General features: G+C 40.6%; 1 protein-coding gene across 1 annotated transcript; it reads left to right on the top strand.

Annotated features, from left to right (window-relative positions):
- The first annotated feature begins 13,842 nt into the window (after positions 1-13,842).
- LOC131220296 (G-type lectin S-receptor-like serine/threonine-protein kinase At2g19130) lies at positions 13,843-16,287 on the top strand. The gene has a single exon (XM_058215245.1). The coding sequence runs from the start codon at positions 13,843-13,845 to the stop codon at positions 16,285-16,287; it is 2,445 nt and encodes an 814-aa protein (XP_058071228.1).
- The last annotated feature ends 6,946 nt before the right edge of the window (positions 16,288-23,233 follow it).

The following is a 23,233-nucleotide window of genomic DNA, read 5'->3' as shown; positions in this document are numbered from 1 at the left end:
TCCCTCATTTGCTGAAATATCAATAGCCGAAATTCAAAGAGAGAGAGAGAGAGGGTGTAGGATTGCACCTTGGTGCTTGGAGATCGTTATTCCCCACACCTACATCCTTACATTGCCGAAAAACTCTGACCGATCACCGTTGAATCAGGCTACATCCGATCCAAGGTAAGATTTGGACTCCTATCCATCTCTCTCTAACATCTAGGCAATGCATGCACCTCATTACGGTTTTCATTCAACGCGGGGCCCCGGCACGTCGAGCTTGCGAACCCGACGCCGCTAGACTGACCGCAAAGGCTTCCGATCGATAATAGGTACGGACCATTACCTTTAGGTGGCTGGCTATCATGCCTTGTGTAGATCATAGTGATTTTGTGTGATGAATGCATATGCATGTTGCTGAATTTTAAAAATTTCTTATCTTAGAACATATGTGTAGGATTTTCCCAAATTTGATAAAGAGGATTAAGTTCTGAGTGCATGTTGATGTGTAGATTGCTGATTTATCAGTCCAATTCAGGGAATTTTGAGTAGGATTTCTCTAAATATGGCTGGTTGTGTGTTACATGTTGATTGTTGGCTTGTACGTCAGATGTTGGTTGCTAATTTATGATTTATATGATTGTTGCTGATGTGCTATCTATATGTTGCCTGTTGATATGCAAGTTATATGTGGGTACCTTTAATTGAAATGATGAAAGTTGGGTGTATTGATGTCCATGCTGTTGGGAGTCAAAACATGCTATTTTGTTTGTTGAAATAACTCCTGAAATTTTGTTGAATGAATGCTATACATACTTGCTCACATGCTTCTTTATGGATTGACCAATCAACCAAATTAAAGTCCTTGGGCAATCTTTCCATTGGATCCGCCTACAAGCAAGTTTGGCCCAACTAGTCAAACCGTGAATTGTCGACTGTAGTTGGACTACACGAGACATTGTTCTCAGGCCGTACAATTTGTAGTTCGTCTCGTGGGGGCAGATTAGCCCACTAGTTGGCCATCTTTGTACGTTAACCATGTTTGCGCACGCCTGTTGGAACCTAAGATACCCCGTAACCCTTGCGCCCACTAACAATCATGATTTGCGGCCCATAAAACTCATGAGCTGGGGGTGGCAGTATGTAACACTGTGCCCCTGCTGTCGGCTTATGTTGGGGTGACGAGCCTCCCTGTAATAACCAGTGAGCACCGAAGACTCATGAACCGAGAATGGTGGTATGAGACATTATTCCTAAGCTGTCGGCCTATGCTGAGGTGACGAGCCTCCTCGTAGTGACCGCGAGTAGGACTTTAATGTACTAATTGTATTCGTATGAGCTTATAATTATGGGAATGACGAACACACAAGGGCTAAGAATCGTGAGAGCCATACAACTATGGTCATTAGAGCTGCGCAATCGGATTATGGCAATGGTCCGACAAAGAATCTCGATTTCCCCAACCTGTTGGACGAATGAACTTAATTAATCAACTTGGCTAACATGTGCATTACATGCATTGGTTACTTTTGCGATTCGGTAGTTGAGTCGCTTGAGGGAGTGTTAGTTCACGAACGTAAGATGGTGTCACAAGAGGGAGTGTTATGGTGAGAGGCGTGCATTATATCATTAAATCATACATTTGCATTAACTAGAGTATCTAGGATTCTGTGAATGTATGATTTTCACTAAATTTACTCCTGTGCATGACAGCTTGTGTAACTTATAGCTAATGGGACCACTGAGTTAGCTATTCACTCTCACTTTAGGACGGTGTTTTAAAACACCAACCAGAACCCACTATAGATGCAGGGCTGATGGAGCTGGATGTGCTGGAGGATGCTGATGTGGACGACGATGAGGAGCGAGCATACTACCAGACTTTTGGTGGACCTTTCTAGGCTGATTTTGTTGATCATGGGATTGGGCCAGGGCCTTAGTCATTTGGGTATTACTGTATGGATGGGACTAGGTCCCTGATGGTTGATACTTTGGATATTTTGGATTTATTTTGGATGTTTCATTTTGTTAGTGGCACTTGAATTTCTTTATAGTTCAATGTCATACTATGCTTGGTTTAATTCTCCATCGCCACAGGATTCTTCACTTCATATGCATATGAGGCCCGTTAGGGTACACGTGGCACTTGAAAATTCGGGAGCTGAGTTCCTACTCGATCATTTAATTTCTGGGCGTTACAACTTGGTATCAGAGCATGGTTCGGAATAAGCTGGGCCTGGGGTGACGGGTCTATCGTGACGTATTTCCGACTTAGGAGGGAGCGATTGAACTTAGAGACATTCATAAAACTTAGAAATCATGTCATTGGCAAATCCAAAAATAGAACCCTAGTCTACGACTTGATATTAAGAGAACCTAGGCTATGCGAAGTGATTCATATCACTTCTTAATTAGCATTCCGACGACTCGAGTCGACCCAACTCGAATGATGTAGTATTGAGTTGCACGAGTAGCTCACGAGATTAGAACCATTCAGTGTACATGTCAACGGTTCTACTGGACGTAGAATTCGCTCAAATTTCAGTCAGGATGAGACTAAACGTCTCCGCATCGAACCTAAAGTACCTGAGGCCCACTTGGGCCAGCGTTTAAAGAAAATTCTTAAGCCCGAAGGAACCTCATCAGCGCCAAGGAATGATCCTTGAGTCGCGATGGGCGAACCCGACAATCTAGGGACCTAACAAATACTTAGGGGGGACCAAAATGGCCCCACAGACTTCCCAGACGACCCAAGGGTGGCTGGCCACCACCAGATCGACAGCGCACCGCCGGAACCACCAGAGGGTGGCGGCGACACCACCAGATCGGCGGTGTGCCGCCGCCAGGACCAGAGGACGCCGCCGCCACCGCTGACTCGACGGCGCGCCACCAGTCCTATAGATGTGCGGGGGCCCTCACACGTGTGGGGACCCCCTCTATTCGTGTTTACCCTTTTTAAAAGCCTGGGGACCCTACCCCAAGCGACTTCCTAGACATTTCACCCATCTAAACCCTTTTCCCTCTCCTAAATCCTCACTTCCCACTTCTTAAACCCATTTCCATCCTTGCATGCACCACCCCTCACTTCCTCTAGCCCCTAATCATTTCAAAGCACCCTTTCACCCTCTTACCTCAAATCATTTGAGCACAAAACTCCTCCATTTGGGGACCCACAACCCACATTCCCTCAAAACCACATTGGAAAGATAATTCGGCAAACTTTTAAATAACTTTATAATCATCTCATTATTTGAATACCATTTAACCTTTTAAAAATTGGCTCAAAGTGTAGCTCTTGGTAAAAGGCTAATTAAAACATAATCTTTTGAATAAAGAAAAACATATAATCTAAAAGTAGAGGTTTTTTTTTTTCATCTCTCCTCTCTTTATATAAGTTTCTTCCCAAGAAAACTCATCCGAATATAATCTTTATAAAAAGAATAAGGACCATCCTTTAAAAGAAAAATATTTATAATTTTTTTTCATTTAATTCTCTCATGTTCTTTCCTAATAAACCTAGGTCAACATAATAGGAAAAAAGAAGAACCCATTCTTTCCATGTGGGAGTTTCCGTCAAAAAATTTGCTAACGAGTACTAAAAATAAAAAAGTAGGTGCATAGAAATTATAAAAAAAAAGGTGATTACGAGCATTTCATTAAAAAAAGAAAAGACAAATAGTGTCCTCTTGTATAGAAAAATACTATTTTGAGAAGCGATATTATTGCAATGCTCTCACAAAAAGGAGGGTGTACTTGGCATAAATCCCCTATAATATTTAATCCATTTGAGCCTACCAAGAAAGGTCAACTATGCGCTAAAAGAATACTTTGAAATAAATCTTTTGGACCAGTTAAGATCAGCCCCTGTTACTAAGTAGTTCTAAGCTCAACACACCTTCACCACAGCAAAGGATCCGTGGCCATGACCGTTAACGGTCCAAACAATCTTATCATCATCAGCGAAGAGATGAAGACCTTGTTGCTCTAAAATTTTCTATGAGCTCGCCTGGCTTGGTCCTTGGAAGATTCTGAGAACGAAAGATAAAGGCACACACTGCAATGTCTTTTACATGCAACTTGATGTCTTTGTCCTAGCCCTAAGAAAGTTCTGCTACCATACTGGCCGTAGAAGCTATCCGTTTGAACCTAGGGGGTCCAACTGGAAGCCAGGGATTTTGAAAGTCTTACTTGGGGGTGTGGCTTCCGTGGAACCCCAGATCCACGGGGTAGGTGGGATCCCTGACCGTGTGACTACCGTGATTTATGTGACTTATATATATATATATATATATATATATATATATATATATATATATATATATATATATATATATATATATATGCACACCATCCATCCATTTTGACAGCTCATTTTAGGGCACTATCTTAAAAATGAAGTAGATCCAAATCTCAGGTGGACCATAATATGGATGCAGTGATGATCGACCAGTAAGAACTTCTTATGGGGCACAAAAGTTTTGGATCAAGTTGATGTTTGTGTGGCCTCTTCATCCAGATCTTTGTGACTTTATTAGTAGTTTGGATGAGAAGTAGCTATTTTAGTGGCCCCATGATGTATTTAATGGTGGGGATTCAATCATAACCATTTCCTGTGGTATGGTCTACCTAAGATTTGGATCTACTTCATTTTTGCCATCATGCCCTAAAAATGAGTTGTCACATGGACACAGACCTCACAGTGGGCCCACAGGGATCCATTGACTATTCCGAGGTTTGAAAGGTCACCACCACATGGTGTGGAATTAGGGGTGGGCATCGAGCCGAGTCGAGTCGAGGTGGGCCAAGCTCAGCTCGATTTGTCCATGCTATACTTGAGTTCGAGCTCTAGCTCAACATTGAAGCTTGGCTTATTTGCCAAAGTTGTCGAGTCGAGTTCGAGTCAAGCTAGTGGTTCGAGTCGAGTCGAGCTCGAGCTTTTTCATATGTAAAGGGTAGATCGATCATGGTTGTGTATATGTCATCCAACTCAGTCATCAGGTATGCCCCACAAGGATCAAGGGACCCACTAGAACTTAGCCACAACAAGTGAACATGTAGGATGTTGGTATGATTCTACACTGCTTCCTTTGGTGTGGCCCACCCAAGATTTTGATGGAGATGATTCTTAGCATATATGGTGCCCCATGAAGAATCTCACCTGTTGAACGGTTTAGATTCTACATACACATCATGAATGTGGTCCACAGCTCAAACGCACGCATGTGATCTTTTCACCCTTTGTAAACTATCTACAGCCAGTAATGGTAGGATTCTCCCAAGGAGATTCTTATATTGTGGCCCATCCACCACCAGACCAGATAAAAATAATATGGACCGTCAAACCATGGGACCCACTTTAAAAAACCAACGATCCAACTGTATAATTTCTCAAGTCTAACTTTCAATGAAAACCGAATTTCATTTTTTCTCAAAATCCTTATTGCATTTCCATCTCCTTGTTACAGGGACCTAGTGTTGTAACAAGAGCAACCGTTCATCCTCCTAATCCATCTCTAATTGCTCAACCGTGTCCAAATCCGAATCATGGTTGCATCAGATGATTTAGAAAAAAGGTAAAAAAGAGGATGATTTGGAAACGATGAGATGGGAAAACCCAAAAAAAAAAAAAAGAAGCAAAGAGTAATTTCTTAAAATAAAGGCATGGATGTGTCAGGAGACAGGTAAGTGCTAACCGAGTCGGGATTGGGCGCACGACCGTGCGGTCTTCTTTGCTCGGCGAGATCGATCAGGTAGGCAGTGTGCTAGTCGTGCGTCGGTAGTGGTGGTCCGGTGGATTTCTTCTGGTCGGACGCCGAGCGGGCATGCGGCAGGTAGAGAAAGAGAAGAAAGGGAAAGGGACAGCTTGCTAGGGTTGGGTGCGGTCGGGTGTTTCAGTGACTTATATATATATATATATATATATATATATATTTATATATTTATATATTTATATATAGCTTCGAGTCGAGTTGAGTTGAAATGCCCCCTGGTCGAACTCGGCTCGAACTTAACTCGAGCTACAAAAAATCAGCTTGACTCGACCCGAGTCGATCATTCAAGCCGAGTCAATCCGAGCTGACTCGTGCCGAGTCGAGCGAGTTAGTTGAGCTAGCTCGACTCATGAACAGCCCTATGTGGAAAAAGAGAGGGGATTAGGTGAGACGTGTCGCCCTTACTATAAGGCCCACTTTGATGTATATATTCCATATCCACTCCGTCCATCTGTTTTTGCAGATCATTTTAGGAAATTATCCTAAAAATATAATCCAATTATCAGATGGACCATATCATAGGAAACAACGGTGATTAACCTTTAATGGGTGACAAAAGTTCTAGATCAAGTTGATATTTGTTTTTTCACTTCATCCAAACTTATGTGACCTTATCAATAGATTGAATGGCTGATAAACACTCTGGAAACATTAATTGGGTCCTAATAAGTTTTTAACGGTTTCAATCAATGTTATCTCAAACTGGGTCTCACTCCAGGGCTCACTGGTAGACGCATGGATTTCAACACTCACAGTCATGGGTGCTGAGTACCAATGGGGTATCTGTGTGTGGGTTTGTATAACAAAAAAAATATTATCTTAAGTAATCAATGGCCTAGATTAACTAATCATTGATCTCACTGGTCAGGACTGAACATTCCTAAAAATCTGTACGCTCTTATCCTACCGAGTAAACTCTGTTGAGCCCACCCTGAATGTAAGTAGTTTATCCACACCGTACATCCATTTAAGCAGCTCATTTTAGGAATTGAACCAAAAATCGAAGCATATTCAAATCTCAAGTGGACCATACTACAGGAAACAGTGGGAATAATGATTTCCACGGTTGAAACATTTCTAGTGCCACAGTGATGTTTATTTGTCATCCAACATGTCCATGAGATCAAAAAGAAATGGATGAAGGAAAAAAAAAGAAAATATCAGCTTGATCCAAAACTTCCATGGCCCTAACGAAAATTTCAACGTAGATGTTCAATAAATATTGTTTCCTGTGGTGTGGTCCACTTTAGCATTTTATATGCTTCATTTTTGGGCTAAAGGCCTTAAATTATCTGATAAAATGGATGGATCGGAGTGGATAAAATACATAAATCATATTAAACCCTACACAGTTTACTCAGTATGCTTACTCAGTACGCAGTCCGCTTCCATCTGCGAATGCCACGAAAAGACACGCGTTTCCTGCAGTATAGTTATGCTTGGAAGGAAATAGGACTGCGTACTGAGTTACTCAGTACGCTCTTATCGTACTGAGTAAACTCAGTTGGGCCCACTGCGAATGCATGTGGTTTATCCACGCCGTCCATTCATTTTTCCAGATCATTTTATGGGTTCAACCCAAAATTGATGCATATACAAATCTCAAGTGGGCCATACCACTGGAAAAAGTGGAAGTATTGATTTCAACCGTTGAAAAATTTCTAAGGCCCCCAGTGATGTTTATTTGTCATCCAACTTGTTCATAAGATCAGAAGGACATGGATGAAGGAAAACACAAATATCAGCCTGATCTAAAGCCTCTGTTGTCCCTAAGAATTTTTCAATGGTAGATGTTCAATTCATACAGTTTCCGGTGGTGTGGTCTATTTGAGGATTAGATATACTCCATTTTTGGGAAAAAGCCTAAAATTATGTGTTAAAGGAGATGGAAGGAGTGGATAAAATGCATGAATGACACAGGGGCCCACGGAGTTTACTGAGTACGCTTACCGTAATGAGTTACTCAGTACGCAATCCGCTTCCGCTTGGAAGGGCATCTTTGACTGCCAGTCTCCGCTGCCCTGGTGCACGACTTGGCTGGAACCCGTAACCAGCGATCTGGGTGGTTCTCTGAACGTGTGGGGCCCACATCTATGTCCGAGTTATATACCCACGCCATCCATCCATTTTATAGCATGGCCCCAAAAAATGAAGCAGACAAAAATCTCACGTGGGCCACGCTATAAGAAATAGTGGCGAATGACAATTTAAGAATCCGGATCCTCTGCATCTCTGCTTGTATGCATTGTAATTCATCAAATGTAATGTGTGATGATGCGGTCCAATTAGACTGCAACAGGTAGAATTTTTCTGCTTGAGGCAAACGGAAAATCCCTATTTACAATTTAAAAACTGTGTGTGCTGATATTTTTAATGATGGTCATCCAATCACCACTGTTTCCTATGGTATGGCCCACCTGAGATTTGTGTCAGCTTCATTTTTGAGCTCATGCCATAAAATGAGTTGGCAAGACCACATGGCTATACCAATACAACGTATAAATTGAGGTTGGCCCCACAGCCAGGGAACCACCCACATCGATGTCTCTGGCATAACTTATCTTTACCAGTGATTCAGCAACACTTATCCTGCCTTCGGCCTAAAAAAACTAATGTAATGATCCTAAACATTCATCTATGTGGACGTGGAATGCGTCAGGGCTCTTTGAGGCCCAAAGTGATGTAAGTAATTTATCCACGCTGTTCATCGCTTTTCTCAGACCATTTTAATGTATAATGCAAAAAATTAAGGAAATCTACACCTCCCGTGGACCACATCAAAGGAAGCTGCAGTGATAATGACTCTCACCATTGAAACCTTTCTAAGGGCCACCATGATGTTTTTTCACCACCCAACCTAGTAATAATGTCATGAAGACAGGGATGAAGTGAAAACACAAATATCAGCTTGATCAGAAACTTCTCCAGCTCCCAAGAAGTTTTTAATGGTGGAAGTTAAATCATCACTTTGTGGTCCACTTAAACCCTGGACCTGCCTCATTTTTTGCATTGTACATTAAAATGATCTGAGAAAAATTATGAACGGCATGGATAAAACATTTACATCACTTTGATCCCCACAGAGCCCTGCCCGGACGGTACGCAATCCGCGTCCCATCTATGCGTTCTACGTACGTTTCGCATCGGCGTGAATTTGAATTTATCTTGACGTCTCAAGATATATCGATGAGAATAAGTGAAAATCATTTTCTCCTCTAGATATTCGTAGATATCCGTAAAGGAGGAGATAGAGATGCATCTCCACCTTACACATGGATCATGTACACAACAATCAGAACCTTCGATCAGTTAGGCCACCATGTGGGAAGACGATACCCAATAAAATTATAAGATTTAATTAATTTTTTATCCATTCATTTTTCTAACAACTAATGCAATGGCTAAGATGACACTATAGCTGTCAATTTCTTTATCCATAGCCTCATCTACATGGTGGTCCACTAATCAATCATTTTGATTGTCCGAAAGTGTAGTCAATGCATGATGAATAGAAAACTATAAAATTGTGAATGAATTAATAATTGGGTTATTAAAGTAAATTAAAATATAAAATATTGTTAACCTATCACAAATATAAAGAAATCAAGTACTCAACCATGCTCAAATTCAAGGCCACATCATAATTCTGTAGAATAATCTTATGCTCAAATTCAAGGTCACATCATAATTCTTCATAATAATCTTAAAATTATCGATCGAAAATGGCCCCATGGAAGGTAGGACTTCTATCTAGCATATGATTCAATCTAAATTTGATGTTTCACTTGCGCTTTCTTAGGGTTTGAAAGAATTATAGTTTGGAGATTTAAGGTTTATGGAATTGGAAAAATTAGGGTTTGAAGTTTTAGGTTCTAATGTCATGGTTTTTGGTCTTAGGTTTAGAGTTATGAAATTTTAAAGGAGAATGATCAAAGACTAACAAGAGGGAAAGAAGGGGGATGGGGCTGGCCATACAGATTGTCATACAGTTGCATCTATACAATTGTACGGGGCATGGGGGTGGTTCGTACAATTATAAGATTGGGTGGGGTTAGGTCTAGAGAGTTTTTCAGATGGTGGGGGATAGAATTTAGGAGGAAATAAAAGAAAATTAAAGAAAATAGATAAAGAGAAGTAGAAAATTTTAAAAGAATACCTTGAAAAGAAAAAATAATATTTAAAAAAAAAAGAATTACAAAAAGTTAAAAGAATACCTTGAAAAGAAAAATAATAGTAAAAAAATAAAAATAAATAAGAAGTTGGAATCACTCAATGGCTTCACACCAAATTCCAATCGTATGAGGCTTTTATTTACTCAAACCAACAAAGAATAAAATTTTATTTCCAATCAACCTTATGGCTTCACATGTCCAACCCTTTAATAGTGTTTTTGGAGTATTTTTATAAAAATACCCTTAGTACATATAAAATGTGTGAAACACTCTTATTTTAACTAAGTTATTAAATAAACTAAAATAACTTAAATAAATAAACAAAATAACTAAACTAAGCCATCCCAATGGTACCATCATGTCCAATGAGTCCACGATCAAGATGGTCCATGGTCAATATCCAACAATTAAGATGGTTCGCAGCCATGATCCAATGGTCCAACACTCCCAAGTAAGCAACCCACATGCATCTTCTTAATATAGAGTTATCAAATATGTATGATCATAGATGTGTGGTCTTTAATGGGGCTAGAAACTTAAATTGGGCCCACTGGACACCATGTAAGGATCATATATAGCCATAACGGAAGAGGAACAACTCTAATCTATTTTTGATAAATTCTAAAAGGAACTCGGATGTGCTCATCAATACTACTTGTAAGAAGAGATGTACTATTGATTATTGATTGGCATGCCTTCATCTCCCTATTCAATTTCTCTATTTCTATTTTAACATTGGAATTTGACTCATTTGTAGATTTGGAAATTTTAATGCTATATAAAATGCGAGTGTCCTAATTTACTTTTAGTGAGAATTTCTAATAGTATCCCTGAAAAAAATTCAAAATCTGAAAATATTCTGCCAAGCTCTCAAATCGAGAAACTGCCAAGAAGGAGATTTTGTCACCTAACACTTGCATTTATAAATTTCACTCTAAAAATTAAGAATGTAATGACAACATGTTGGACTGCTATCATTTTATATATCCTTCCTAGATTTTGATCATACTAGCATTGTGTTATGGTTGAATTCTCGATATCGAAGGGAAGTTTCAAATATTCCCAAGGTAGTCATCTAACAAGTTTTGAAAAAAAAAATTTAGACCAAATTGCCCTTGTTCTTGGATTAGTAGTTGTACGATTCTTTAGTGAAGAAGAAGTTACATCATATTCATTCATGAAAAAGCGACGTGGATGAAAGTTATTATTGGGCCTATGGAATCTAGATATAATCCATTCATTTTCTTTGTAGCCCTTTATTTATATGGAAAGATGCTAACTTCTTACTGATATGATCTCTTTGTGGCCCACAAAAATTGATAAATTATAACAGTGTTCAATCAATACCAACTATTTTCTTGTGATGTGGCCAATGTGCCTGACGAATGTTGATCATGCTTCCAATCATAGCTTTCCATGAAAATTTGAAGTTAATGGATGGAGTAGATTCCGCACATATGTGATGGTGGACCCCACAAATGGTATCCTTATAGTGTTAAGAGTCAGAGTCGAGGTTGTCATGAGTTAAGGGTCGATGTTGTCAGGGTCAAGGTTGTCATATGTTAAGGGTCGAAGTTGTCATGTGTTGAGGGTTGAGGTTGTCTTGTGTTAAGGGTCAAGATTGTCATGTGTTCACTACCTTTTCTACTAAAAAATGGATGAAAGGTATGGACTAAAACCATAGCGAAAGAATCTTTTAGTAAGTAACCATTGGTACCGTAGCCTAATGCCCACAATGGGGTGATCTGTTCCATCCACCTTGTCGGCCAGCTTGCTGTGGACCTAAGAAGTCATGGCTTTGGGCAGGGTCCACTTATAACAAACATCACAGTGAACCTAGAAAGTTTCAACAGTGAGTGCCTCTGTCACCATTGTTTTCTATTATGTTCCCCACACGAGCTTTGGATCAGGCTGATATTTGGGCCCTAGCCCTAAAATGACATGACAAAAAGGATGGGTAGTGTAGATTATACACATACATCAATGTGGGCCCCACGAGTTGGGCCTTGCCCTCTCTCAAAAAGGGCTTTCGCCCTCTGATGGTTACTGGGCATGCACGTAAAGCTTTATATATATATATATATATATATAATTTTTGAAATTTTCAGTTTATGTGGGGTGCATTTGCAAGATCAAATCGTCCATTGGGTTTGCCAGCTCACTGTGGGCCCGGAGAGCCCTACCTTTGATAGGTTATAATACACACATGTACCACTGTGGGCCTTAGAAAATTTCAACAGTGGGTGCCATCACCGTCACTGTTTTCTATGGTGTTTCCCACCTAAGAGATGATATTTGCTAGTACGGTTGAGGTTGACATGTGTTAAGGGTCTGAGTTGTGGTTATCATGTGTTAAGGGTCGAGGTTTTCATTTGTTAAGGGTTCAGGTCATGGTTGTCATGTGTTGAGGGTCGAGCTGGTCAAGGTATAGGTCATGGTTGTCATATGAAGGGTCAACATTGTCATATGCTAATAGTTGAGGTTGTTATGTTATAAGGGTCGAGGTCGTAGTCCTAATATGTTAAGGGTCGAGGTTGTCATGTTGTAGAGTCAAGCTTGTGGTCATAATGTGTTAAGGGTCGAGGTTGTCATGTTGTAGGGTCAAGTTCGTGGTTATAATGTGTTAAGGGTCGAGGTTGTCATGTTAAAGAGTTGAGGTCATGGTTGTATGTTTTAAGGATTGAGGTCATGGTTGTAATGTGATAAGGGTCAAGGTTGGGTCGAGGTCGTGGTTGTATGTTATAAGGGTCGAAGTCATGGTTGTATTGTATTAAGGGTCGAGGTTGTCATGTTATAATGGTATAGTTGTAATGTGGTAATGGTCCAAGTTGTCATGTGTCAAGGGTTGTGAGTCCTGCCGTGGGGTAATGTGTTGAATTGACTCTGTCCATTGGATTTAGAATTTAATTTAATGTCATGGGCTAAAAAATGAGTTACATCCAAAAATTCTATAGCCCCCAGTAAGTTTTCAATGGTAGGTTTTTAATCTCACTGCTTTCTATGGTGTGGTCCACATGAACCTTTGATATGCCTCATTTTTGAGCTTATGCGTTAAAATGATCTTTCAAAATGGATAGATGATGTGGATAAAATATATACATCACAATGGGCCCCACAGGACTATCCATATCTAGATAGGTCCGACTCCCGATCCACGTCACATCACATTACATTGAAGCGGTGTCTGAGAGAAGCTTCTCGAAGGCACTTTCTCATATTACCATAAGCTATGTTGGTTAGATCCATGATGTTTGTAGGAAATCTACTCCATCCATTTATTTTGGAAGATCATGTTAAGATATGAGACAAAAAATAGGACAGATTTGAAACTCAGGTGGACCACATGACTAGAAATAGTGGAAAGGAATTCCCTATCATTCAAACTTTTTTAGGCTCCATTGTGTTGTCATAAAGTGGCCCAAATGCTCGTAAACACCTTAATATATGGATGGACTAAAAGAATAAAAATATTAGCCTGATCTAAAGCTTCTACAGCCCCACGAATGTTTCAAACGTGGGTATACCATCTCCACTGTTTTATGTGGTGTGGCCCACTTGAGCTTTGGATCTACCTCGTTTTTGGGCTCATGTCATAAAATGTTTTGAAAAAATATATGAATGGTGTGAATTTCACACAAACACCATGATGGGTTGTACTGTGTTTACCACATTCGAATCCGTCCACTTGTCACACGCTGGCAGCTCGGAGTAATTTCGTCCCAACCTTTAAAAAAAAAAAAAAAAAAAAAAAAAGCAGGGGTGGTGGTGGGGGCGGGTGACTATTGACTATTCGGGACATTTGTTTAACTGGTTGGGGGGCGGGAGCGGGTGACTATTGACTACCCGGGACATTTGTTTAATCCTTTTAATATTTAGGGCATTGTATGTCTTACATGTCCTCGGATGTTTCAGTAGGCATGGATAACAGAAGAAGCATGCCATTTCTCTCTTTCCTCCTCTTCTTGATCTTCTCTCTCAAGGCCGACCTCTCCTATGGTTCAGATTCCATCACCTCAACTCAACATCTTAGTTGGCCCCATAACTTAACCTCCCAAGGTGGGACATTTGAACTCGGTTTCTTCACACCAGGCAAATCCCAAAAATACTACATAGGCATCTGGTACAAACAACTCCCAGAACAAACAGTTGTCTGGGTAGCCAACAGAGAAGCACCCGTCTCAGACCCCTTCAATTCAATCCTAAAAATCACAGAAGACGGCAATCTAATCCTCCTCAGCCCCTCAAATTTGCTAATCTGGTCCACCTATATAACATCCAAGACGTTGAATTCAACGGTTGCAGTCCTTCTAGACACTGGAAATCTTGTTCTAAGAGATTGGTCCGATCCGTCTGTCGTGCACTGGCAGAGCTTTGGTCACCCAACCCATACATTGCTGCCTGGAGGGTGGTTTGGATTGAACAAGGTTACAGGTGAAAGCCAACGTCTTACTTCGTGGAAGAACTCTGAAGATCCAGCCCCTGGACCATTCTCTCTCTCCATAGACCCCGGCCGGATCACTCAGTATTATGTCAAGTTGAATGGGGAGAAATTGCAATTATCCTCCCAAATGGAATCAAATTATTTACACGATTTCAGCTTCAACGAAAGCGAACGGGAGGAGTACATCACTTACTCGGTGAAAAATGCTTCCACCCTTTCAAGAGTCGTGTTGAATCTTACAGGACAGATCAAGCATCTTTCATGGCGGAAAGACTACCAAGAATGGGATATGTTCTGGTCGCTGCCGGTATCTCAATGCCGGGTTTATAATCTTTGTGGGACCTTCGGTAGCTGCAATGAGAACAGCATGTCCTGTACGTGCTTGCCTGGCTTCGAGCCGAAGTGTCTGAAGGATTGGAATTTGGGGAGTTGGTCCGACGGATGCATGCGGAAAACCAATTTGGGATGTGGGAAGTTTGAGTCGTTTGATGGTGGGAAAGACAGTGAGAAAGATGGGTTTTGGGCTTTGTCTGACATGAATCTTACTGACGGAAGGAGATCGTTGGCAGCTGGGAGCATCCAAGATTGCGAATTAGCTTGCTTGAATGACTGTTCTTGCACTGCTTATGCATTCAAGAGCGGGTGTTTGATATGGAATGGAGATTTGGTGAATCTCCAGCAGTTACCTGCTGGAAATGTTGAAGGTATGACTCTTCATGTCCGTCTTGCAAGCTCCGAACTGAAGATTTCAAACAGTCGGAAGGGGGCAATTACACGGACTGTTGTAGTCGCAGTTGCGGTGGCTGTTTTTCTATTGGGTATTGTTCTGTTGTTTATATGGAGGCGCCAGCGGCAACAGGATATAGTACATCCAGATGCAGTTCAAGGCTCTTTGATCTGGTTTAGTTACCAAAGTCTACAGATTGCAACAAAGAATTTCTCAGAGAAATTGGGCGGCGGAGGTTTCGGTTCTGTTTTCAAAGGGACTCTGTCTGATCTAACGACGGTGGCAGTGAAGAAGCTTGAAGGGCTTCAACAAGGAGAGAAGGAGTTCCGGACAGAGGTGAGTACGGTCGGAATGATCCAGCACGTTAATCTCATCCGCCTTCGTGGGTTTTGCTCGAAAATGGCTAAAAGGCTGCTCGTATATGATTACATGCCGAATGGGTCTTTGGATTCTCATCTGTTTGGTAAGAATTCCAACGTCCTCGATTGGCCAACGAGGTACAAGATAGCAATTGGGACGGCAAGAGGAATAGCTTATCTTCACGAGAAATGCCGAAACTGTATTATACATTGTGATATTAAGCCAGAAAACATACTTCTGGATTGTGAGTTCTGTCCGAAGGTGGCAGATTTTGGCCTTGCGAAGCTTTTCGGGCGGGAATTCAGTCGGGTTTTAACAACGATGAGAGGAACAAGAGGCTATCTTGCACCTGAATGGATTTCAGGTCTGGCAATCACACCGAAAGCCGATGTCTACAGCTATGGGATGATGGTTTTTGAGATCATATCAGGGAGGAGGAATACCGAGCAGCTGGCAGTTGGGGAAACAGTGTTTTTCCCGATTTGGGCTGTGGGTAAAATCATGAAAGGTGAAATCCATTGCTTGTTGGATTACAGATTGGAGGGAAATGCGAATATGGAAGAGCTCAGTCGAGCCTGCAGAGTCGCAGGCTGGTGCATTCAGGACAACGAGAGCGACAGGCCGTCGATGGGGCAGATTATTCAAATGTTGGAGGGTGTTTTAGAGGTGAACGTGCCACCCGTGCCGAGATCACTTCAGATTCTTACAGAAAATGAGTCTTCGTCGTCTCAAGCGTGGAGCATTGCTTCAACGAATACGCGGTCCGAAAGCATGTCGTCAGGAAGATACAAGGAAACGGATCAGCTAGGGAGCCAGCCACTAGCCAATGGCTAGTGTCAGTGCTCTGTGGGCCCCACCCTTATGTATGTGTTTCATCCATGCCGTCCACCAATATTTTCAGATCATTTTATCGCATGAACCTAAAAGTAAGGTAGATCAAAATCTGAACTGGATCACACAGTGTTGATTGAACTCCCACCATTAAAAACTTCTTCGTTGCTACAAAAGTTTTGGATCAAGTTGATTTTTTTTTTCTTTTCTTTTTTTCCTTTCCTCCAGGTCTTTATGACTTAATCAACGGTTGGATGTCATATAAACACTACAATCAACCCTAGGAGGTTTTAAATGGTGGACATTCAATTGCTACTGTTTTCCACTGGTGTGGTCCACATGAAGTTCATATCTGACTCATTTTTGGGATAAAACTCTAAAATGATCTTTAAAAATGGATGGACAGTGTGGATAGAATACATAAATCACAGTGGGCCTGCAGAACACCAACCACTAGCCAGCAGGCTAGTTCAACGCAATCTCTGTCGTCTTCTTCGTACACTGTAATAAAAGAGACGGAAAATCTCTAGAATTACGGTAATAAAAAGAAAAATCCTATCCCTACTAGTAAAACCGTGGTTGTTTATATTTGAATAGAAAATTCAGATGGTCAATATTATCGTCTCATTATATTTTTAAAAATCTTAATTAATGTATAAGTAATTAATGTTTATTTAAAAGGTCACCATCATTTAGAAAATGATAATGGTCTAGCCTAGACTTTGGTCTTCCATGAGAAATTACGTATGCTTTGGGCTATATGATGTCAAAGATATATGGCCCATCATGATGTATGTGTTTTACCCATGCCATTTATCCATTTTGCTAGATCATTTTAAAGCATATGTGGCCCATCATGATGTATGTGTTTTATTCCTACCACTACCACTGTTCATTTCGTTAGATCATTTTAGAGCATTAGTCTTAAAATAACTCAAGAAACAGTGGAAATTGATCAGCATATTATTCAAAACATTTTGGGAAACTGAAGTTTTGGTTCAAGTTGGTATTTGTGTTTTCCATTCATCCATTATGCCTACGTGACCTTATCAATAGGTTAGATGGACAATACACATTACAGCGGGCTTTCGAAATTTTTTAATGGCTGTCCTTTAATTAATATGATTTTTTTAAACAGCGTTGTCCTTATCCTAAGATTTATATCTGGGCTCATGCCCTAATGAACTGGCAAAATGAATGAATGGCCTAGATAAAATACATACGTCATTGGAGGGTCCCATAAAGCTTGGACACCAGCTAGCTCGCTGTCACTAGCTAAATAGAGGCTAGAAATTACGTGATACATGATACACCAATTGCGGGCTGCTTGTATCACAAATTTATTTGGCTAAAGTCTTCCGTGAGTACGATGGCCGCGGTACATGCACCGGGATCCTCTCTTAGGAAAATAAAGATTCTTTTATGTGAAAATGGGACCAGGATTTCCTGCAAAACCACGGTACATGCGCCGGGATCCTCTCTTAGAAAAATATAGATTCTTTTATGTGAAAATGGGACCCGGATTTCCTGCAAAACCACTTCACAATAAGTTCCCGTATTGGGAACCTAGACGGGTCCACCGTGATGTTTGTGCCAAATCCACCTCATCCATCTGTTCTGTGAGATCACTTTAAGACATGAGGTCAAATTGAGCATTATATAGGACTTGAGTGGCTCGTACTACGGGAAAATGTGGGTAAGGAAATTCTTACCATTAAACCTCGCTAGGGTCCTATGTAAATATCTCTGGGTCGACAGTGATATATTTACATACCATCTATACAGTTCATAACGTCATTTCTACTTGGATGAACTGAAAACATGAATATTAGCTTGATTCAACACTTCTGTGGCCCCACAACTATTTTGACTGTGGATGTTTAATCTCCACGTTTTTAGCCCACTTAATTATTAGATCCAACTCATCTTTAGCCTTGCTTCCTAAAACGATCTCACAAAAATATGGGTGAATTTCCTACAAACATCACAGTGGCCCCAACTAGGTTCCCAGCACAGGAACTTTGTGCTAAAGGCTTTTCAAGGAATTTGCTCCCCTTTTTATGCGCGTATGTATGTGTGTATATATATATATATATATATATATATATATATATATATATATATATATATATATATATATATATATATATATATATGAGAAATGGTTGTATGCGGTGGAGCTCATGGGAACTTCCCATGAGGTTGAGCTGTGTGGGCCCCACCATGATGCATGCCAAACATCAACACCGTGCATTTGATGGGTCCCCTTTAAATGATGAGATATACCAAAAATCAGCCGTATAAGGAACTCAAGTGGGCTATACCATCTAAAATAATGTGAATACATGACTAAAACATATAAAAGTACTTGGTGGGGCCCACCTAAAATTTAGATGTGTCTGAAACTTGGTTTGACCCCTCGTACAAGTGGAACACACATAATGGATGGGCTGAATTTGTGAACCACACCTCGGTGGACCCAACAAATCATTATGAATGTTTTAATGGGAGGATAACCCTTCTCAACTTTTGTATGTGGTGTGGCCCAGACAAGTCATGGATTGACTTGATTTTTAATCACGAGGCCCATCAGGGAATGTTGTATCTAACTGATGGGGTAGATGTTCAACATACATCACGGTGGGGCCCACACAGCTCGACCTCATGGGAAGTTCCCATGAGCTTGACCGCATGGAACCATTTCCCTACACACACTACTATGAGGTCGACCTCATGGGAACTTCCCATGAGGTCGAGCTATGTGAGCCCCATCATGATGTGGGTTGAACATCAACGTCGTGTATTTTGACAAGTCCCCTTTAGGTTATGAGATATCCCAAAAATCAGCCGTATACGAAACTCAAGTGGGCCATCCCATCAAAAACCTTGTGAGGGCATGCTTAAAACATATAAAAGCACTTGGTAGGGCCTACCTGAGTTTTGGATGCTACTGAAACTTTGTCCAACCCCTCATCCAAGTAGGACACACACAATGGATGGGTTGGATTTTTGAACCACATCTTAGTGGGCCCAATAAATTATTATGAATGTTTTAATGGGAGGGTAACCCCTATCACTGTTGTATGTGGTGTGGTCCACCTAAGTCATGGATTGACTTGATTTTTAAGCCTATGGCCTGTCATATAATGGTGTATCTAACTGATGGGGTAGATGCTCGACCACATCGCGGTGGGGCCCACACAGCTCAACCTCCGGTCAAGCTCATGGGAACTTCCCATGAGGTCGAGTTGTGTGGGCCCACTGTGATGCGTGTCAAACATCTACCCCACCAGTCAGATGCACCATTCCATGGTAGGCCTAGGGTTTAAAAATCAAGTCAATCCATGACTTGTGTGGGCCACACCACATACAAAAGTTGAGAGGGGTTACCCTCCATTAAAACATTCATATTTATTTATTGGGCCCACCAAGATGTGGTTCACAAATCCAACCCATCCATTATGAGTGTCCCACTTGGATGAGGGGTCAGACTAAGTTTTAGATGCATCCAAATTTTAAGTGGGCCCCACCAAGTGCTTTGATATGTTTTAGGCATGTCTTCACATGATTTTAGATGGTATAGCCTACCTAAGTTCCGTATATGGCTGATTTTTGGGATATCCCATAATTTAAAACGGACCCATCAAATGCACGGCATTGATGTTAGACATACATCACGGTGGGGCCCAGACAGCTCAACCTCATGGGAAGTTCCCATGAGCTGGCACGACTGCATAGAACCTTTGCCATATATATATATATATATATATATATATATATATATATATATATATATATATATATATATATATATATATATATATATATATATATATATATATATATCCTTTCTTTTTTCCTTTCCAGGGATGAAACTATTTTTGGAATCCCTGACACAAGCCATTGAGCATGGGAGAAGATGCGGGGTCCCACCATCATGGGCCCATCAAGTGGTGATGGGACCTATTATCAAGCGCTGATTGGGTCTATTATAAGGGAGATCTAGTTCGTTTATTCGTTTTGTAGAGGTGTGGATGAATAGAAGGAAAAAAAAAAAAGCCTAATACAAGTTTTCTATGAGTCACAATAATTGATAATAATGTGTGGTCCATCGTTGCTGTTGATATGCTTCATTCTTGGGATTATGCCCTTAAATTAAGAATTGAATCCAATCGACTACCTGAATTTGCCACATATATCATACGGTTGGTGCACAAATGGTGTCTAAAGATTCTTTAGTAGGGCTAAGTCTATCAAGAGGATCTCATTTCAAGTTTTCATATTTTTTAGATACCTTCCTTTGTGAGACCAACCACTGGCCTATTCCAATCACCGAGGTTTCATTCTCTTGCTTATTTTCTTTGAAATCCTTCTTCGAAGCATCTTCCATGATATCCACCACTTCTCTTCGGCATTTTATTCTCCGAAAGATGGTTCTCCTGCGTTTTATTGTCCAACATTCTTTCCAATTTGAAGGAATGACCATGAAAGTCTTCTCTTTTGACTATTCATCAGCCTTCCATTTACAATATCAACATAAGAAGAAGAAGTACTTGTAACCTGTTTTATCGGAATATATATTAACAAAACTAAAAATGTTGGTGCCAACTTTAAACCAACTGTGACCCGTGACAACCACAACCATTACCGCTTGACAATTGCAATCTGTTACACATGACAACCTGTTATACGGGACAACTGTGACCCGTTCCACATGACAACCGTAACCCATTCTGAATGACAACCCATTACACTTTACAACCATGAACCCTTCCACTTAAGAACTTTAACCATTTACACTTGACAATATTGACTTTTTACAGTTGACAACAATGACTCCCTCAACGTGACAACCATGACCCATTCCACATGTGTAAGAACTTGAATTCATGTAGATGGAAATACACACATGTGCGCATACAAACATATGACTCATGGAACATAACAGATACTTAGATAGACCATAGAGTAGCATCTTTATCCGTTAATAGATGCGATTGGATTTCAAGGATAAAATTCTTGTAAGGGTGGTAGAATATAATATCCTAAATTTTTTCCTCACGAATAAGTACATGAGTGCTTTCCCACATGAGTAAACATGCGTAACTTAACACAGTTTTTAAGAGTAGAGTTATGTAGATGAATGCACATCTACAATTCTTATACCACATGCACACTATATTGAACTTCAAGACCTCATATACATTTGTATACTCGATAATTCATTATACCAACTGTTGAATAAATTATCATCACCAGATAAAGATGTTTGATCATCCACTTCAATTATAAACCGCCCAATCCTACTATCCAACTTCAAGATCTTCATATCCGCTTGTACATGCATCCGTACGATGATAGGGCCATCTTACCCATTATCCTAGTAAAAGCTTAAACTACCATTGAATTTAAGATCTAGTGATCCCACTTTCAAGCACATGAACATACACATCCTTTATACATCTCGAGCCAACCTATCCTCACTGTGAACACCATCTACCGCGCAGCCGCAATCACTTTCACTTTTACTTATTAATTGTGCAGATGGGGGGATGGAATTAACATAGATGTAGAGAATACAATTGATTTTTTTTATAGTCGCCATTAGTCAAATGAAGTTTGGAATCTACGGCTAGTTAGAAACTTCAGAATCACTTAACTTGGCCCTCCAATACTTGGATATTGCTCATGCTCGGGTGTTACCTATCAATTTTTTTAATGAAATATTTGCATGAGCATACCCTTCCATTGCTTTGTTTGGAGATGACCTGAACCACTTGGTTGGTTAACTCTAGGACCCTCAAAAGAGAAAGGTAGCCTTTTCAAGTAATTTCATATTTTTGTCGGTTCGACTGGTGGTGATGTCCATTCGATCGACTTATGAGAACCCAGAATTGGAAATGCATGTTTGGTTGGCCCGATTGACCAGATTATCAGTTCTTGACGGTCCAATCGAAACCATCATCGGTTCGACCGACAGAGCATGTTTAGTTATGAAACGTTTCACCGTCGGACTACCTAACCTGATTCTTGAAGCTATAAAAATCGACCCGATCGAACCTTCCTTTCATTTCTAGCACCTTTCAGCCCTTCAGAGAGAGAGAGAGAGAGAGAGAGAGAGAGAGAGAGAGAGAGACTAAAGGATTATGGGCAAACCCTAGCCGTTTTTCCCCTCAACCCATCGATTGGAGTCACTTGGTGCTTCCTTGTCATCGTCCTCGCATCTATGAGCTCTTCTGTGTTCGAATTCACTAGGTGAGATCCTCCTCCGGCCTTGCATGTGTTTATTTAGTGTATTCCTTAAGTTTAGGCATGGAATGGGGAGAAAATCTCTCTCAATTCTGTGTCCACAGTCCTAATATCCCCCCTTGCTCACCATGCATGTCAAGTTTTGAGACCCTAACAAGTGTCCGATGCACCTTAACCTTGCTTGGCGGTTGAGCATCAATGCAACATCATCAAGATCCTTACTAGGTAGGTCAAATCGCAAATTTGGGAAGTTTGGGTGGCTAGGAATTGGGTTTTCCCTAAATTAAATGCACCGGTGGGCTTGATTCCTCAGAACCCAAACTCGGAAGAGGTGAAGATCTACCTTCGAGTTTTTTCTTGACATTTTTACTTATTAATTTCATTTGTATTTGTTACCGGCTAGTGATCCAAGCTATGATTGGTTTTAGGTTGTAGTAAATTGCAAAATTATGATCAATTTCTTCTTTCTTTTTATTTTTTTATCTAGGGCTATGACATGATAGATCAATCATCATATAAAGTAATGTCGGGTTGAAAACAGTTAGAAGCATACTTGCACTCATGGCCCTGCCCCTGGAAATCTCTAGAGCTTATGGTGGATTGCAATAGAAGCATGGGCCATGGTGGCATTTCTTGGAGGCTATCCTAGTTACTATCCTTTCTTGGGCCTTTTGGTAGACACAACTTGGGACAGGCCACT

The sequence above is a fragment of the Magnolia sinica genome, chromosome 12 (assembly GCF_029962835.1).
Source record: "Magnolia sinica isolate HGM2019 chromosome 12, MsV1, whole genome shotgun sequence".
NCBI classification, from domain to species: domain Eukaryota; kingdom Viridiplantae; phylum Streptophyta; class Magnoliopsida; order Magnoliales; family Magnoliaceae; genus Magnolia; species Magnolia sinica.
The sequence above is the reverse complement of the archived record's forward strand: the minus strand, read 5'-3'. Positions and strand labels throughout refer to the sequence as shown.

Excerpts from the sequence above, each read along its gene's own strand:
- LOC131220296 (XM_058215245.1), top strand. The coding sequence starts at position 13,843 with ATGGATAACAGAAGAAGCATGCCATTTCTCTCTTTCCTCCTCTTCTTG.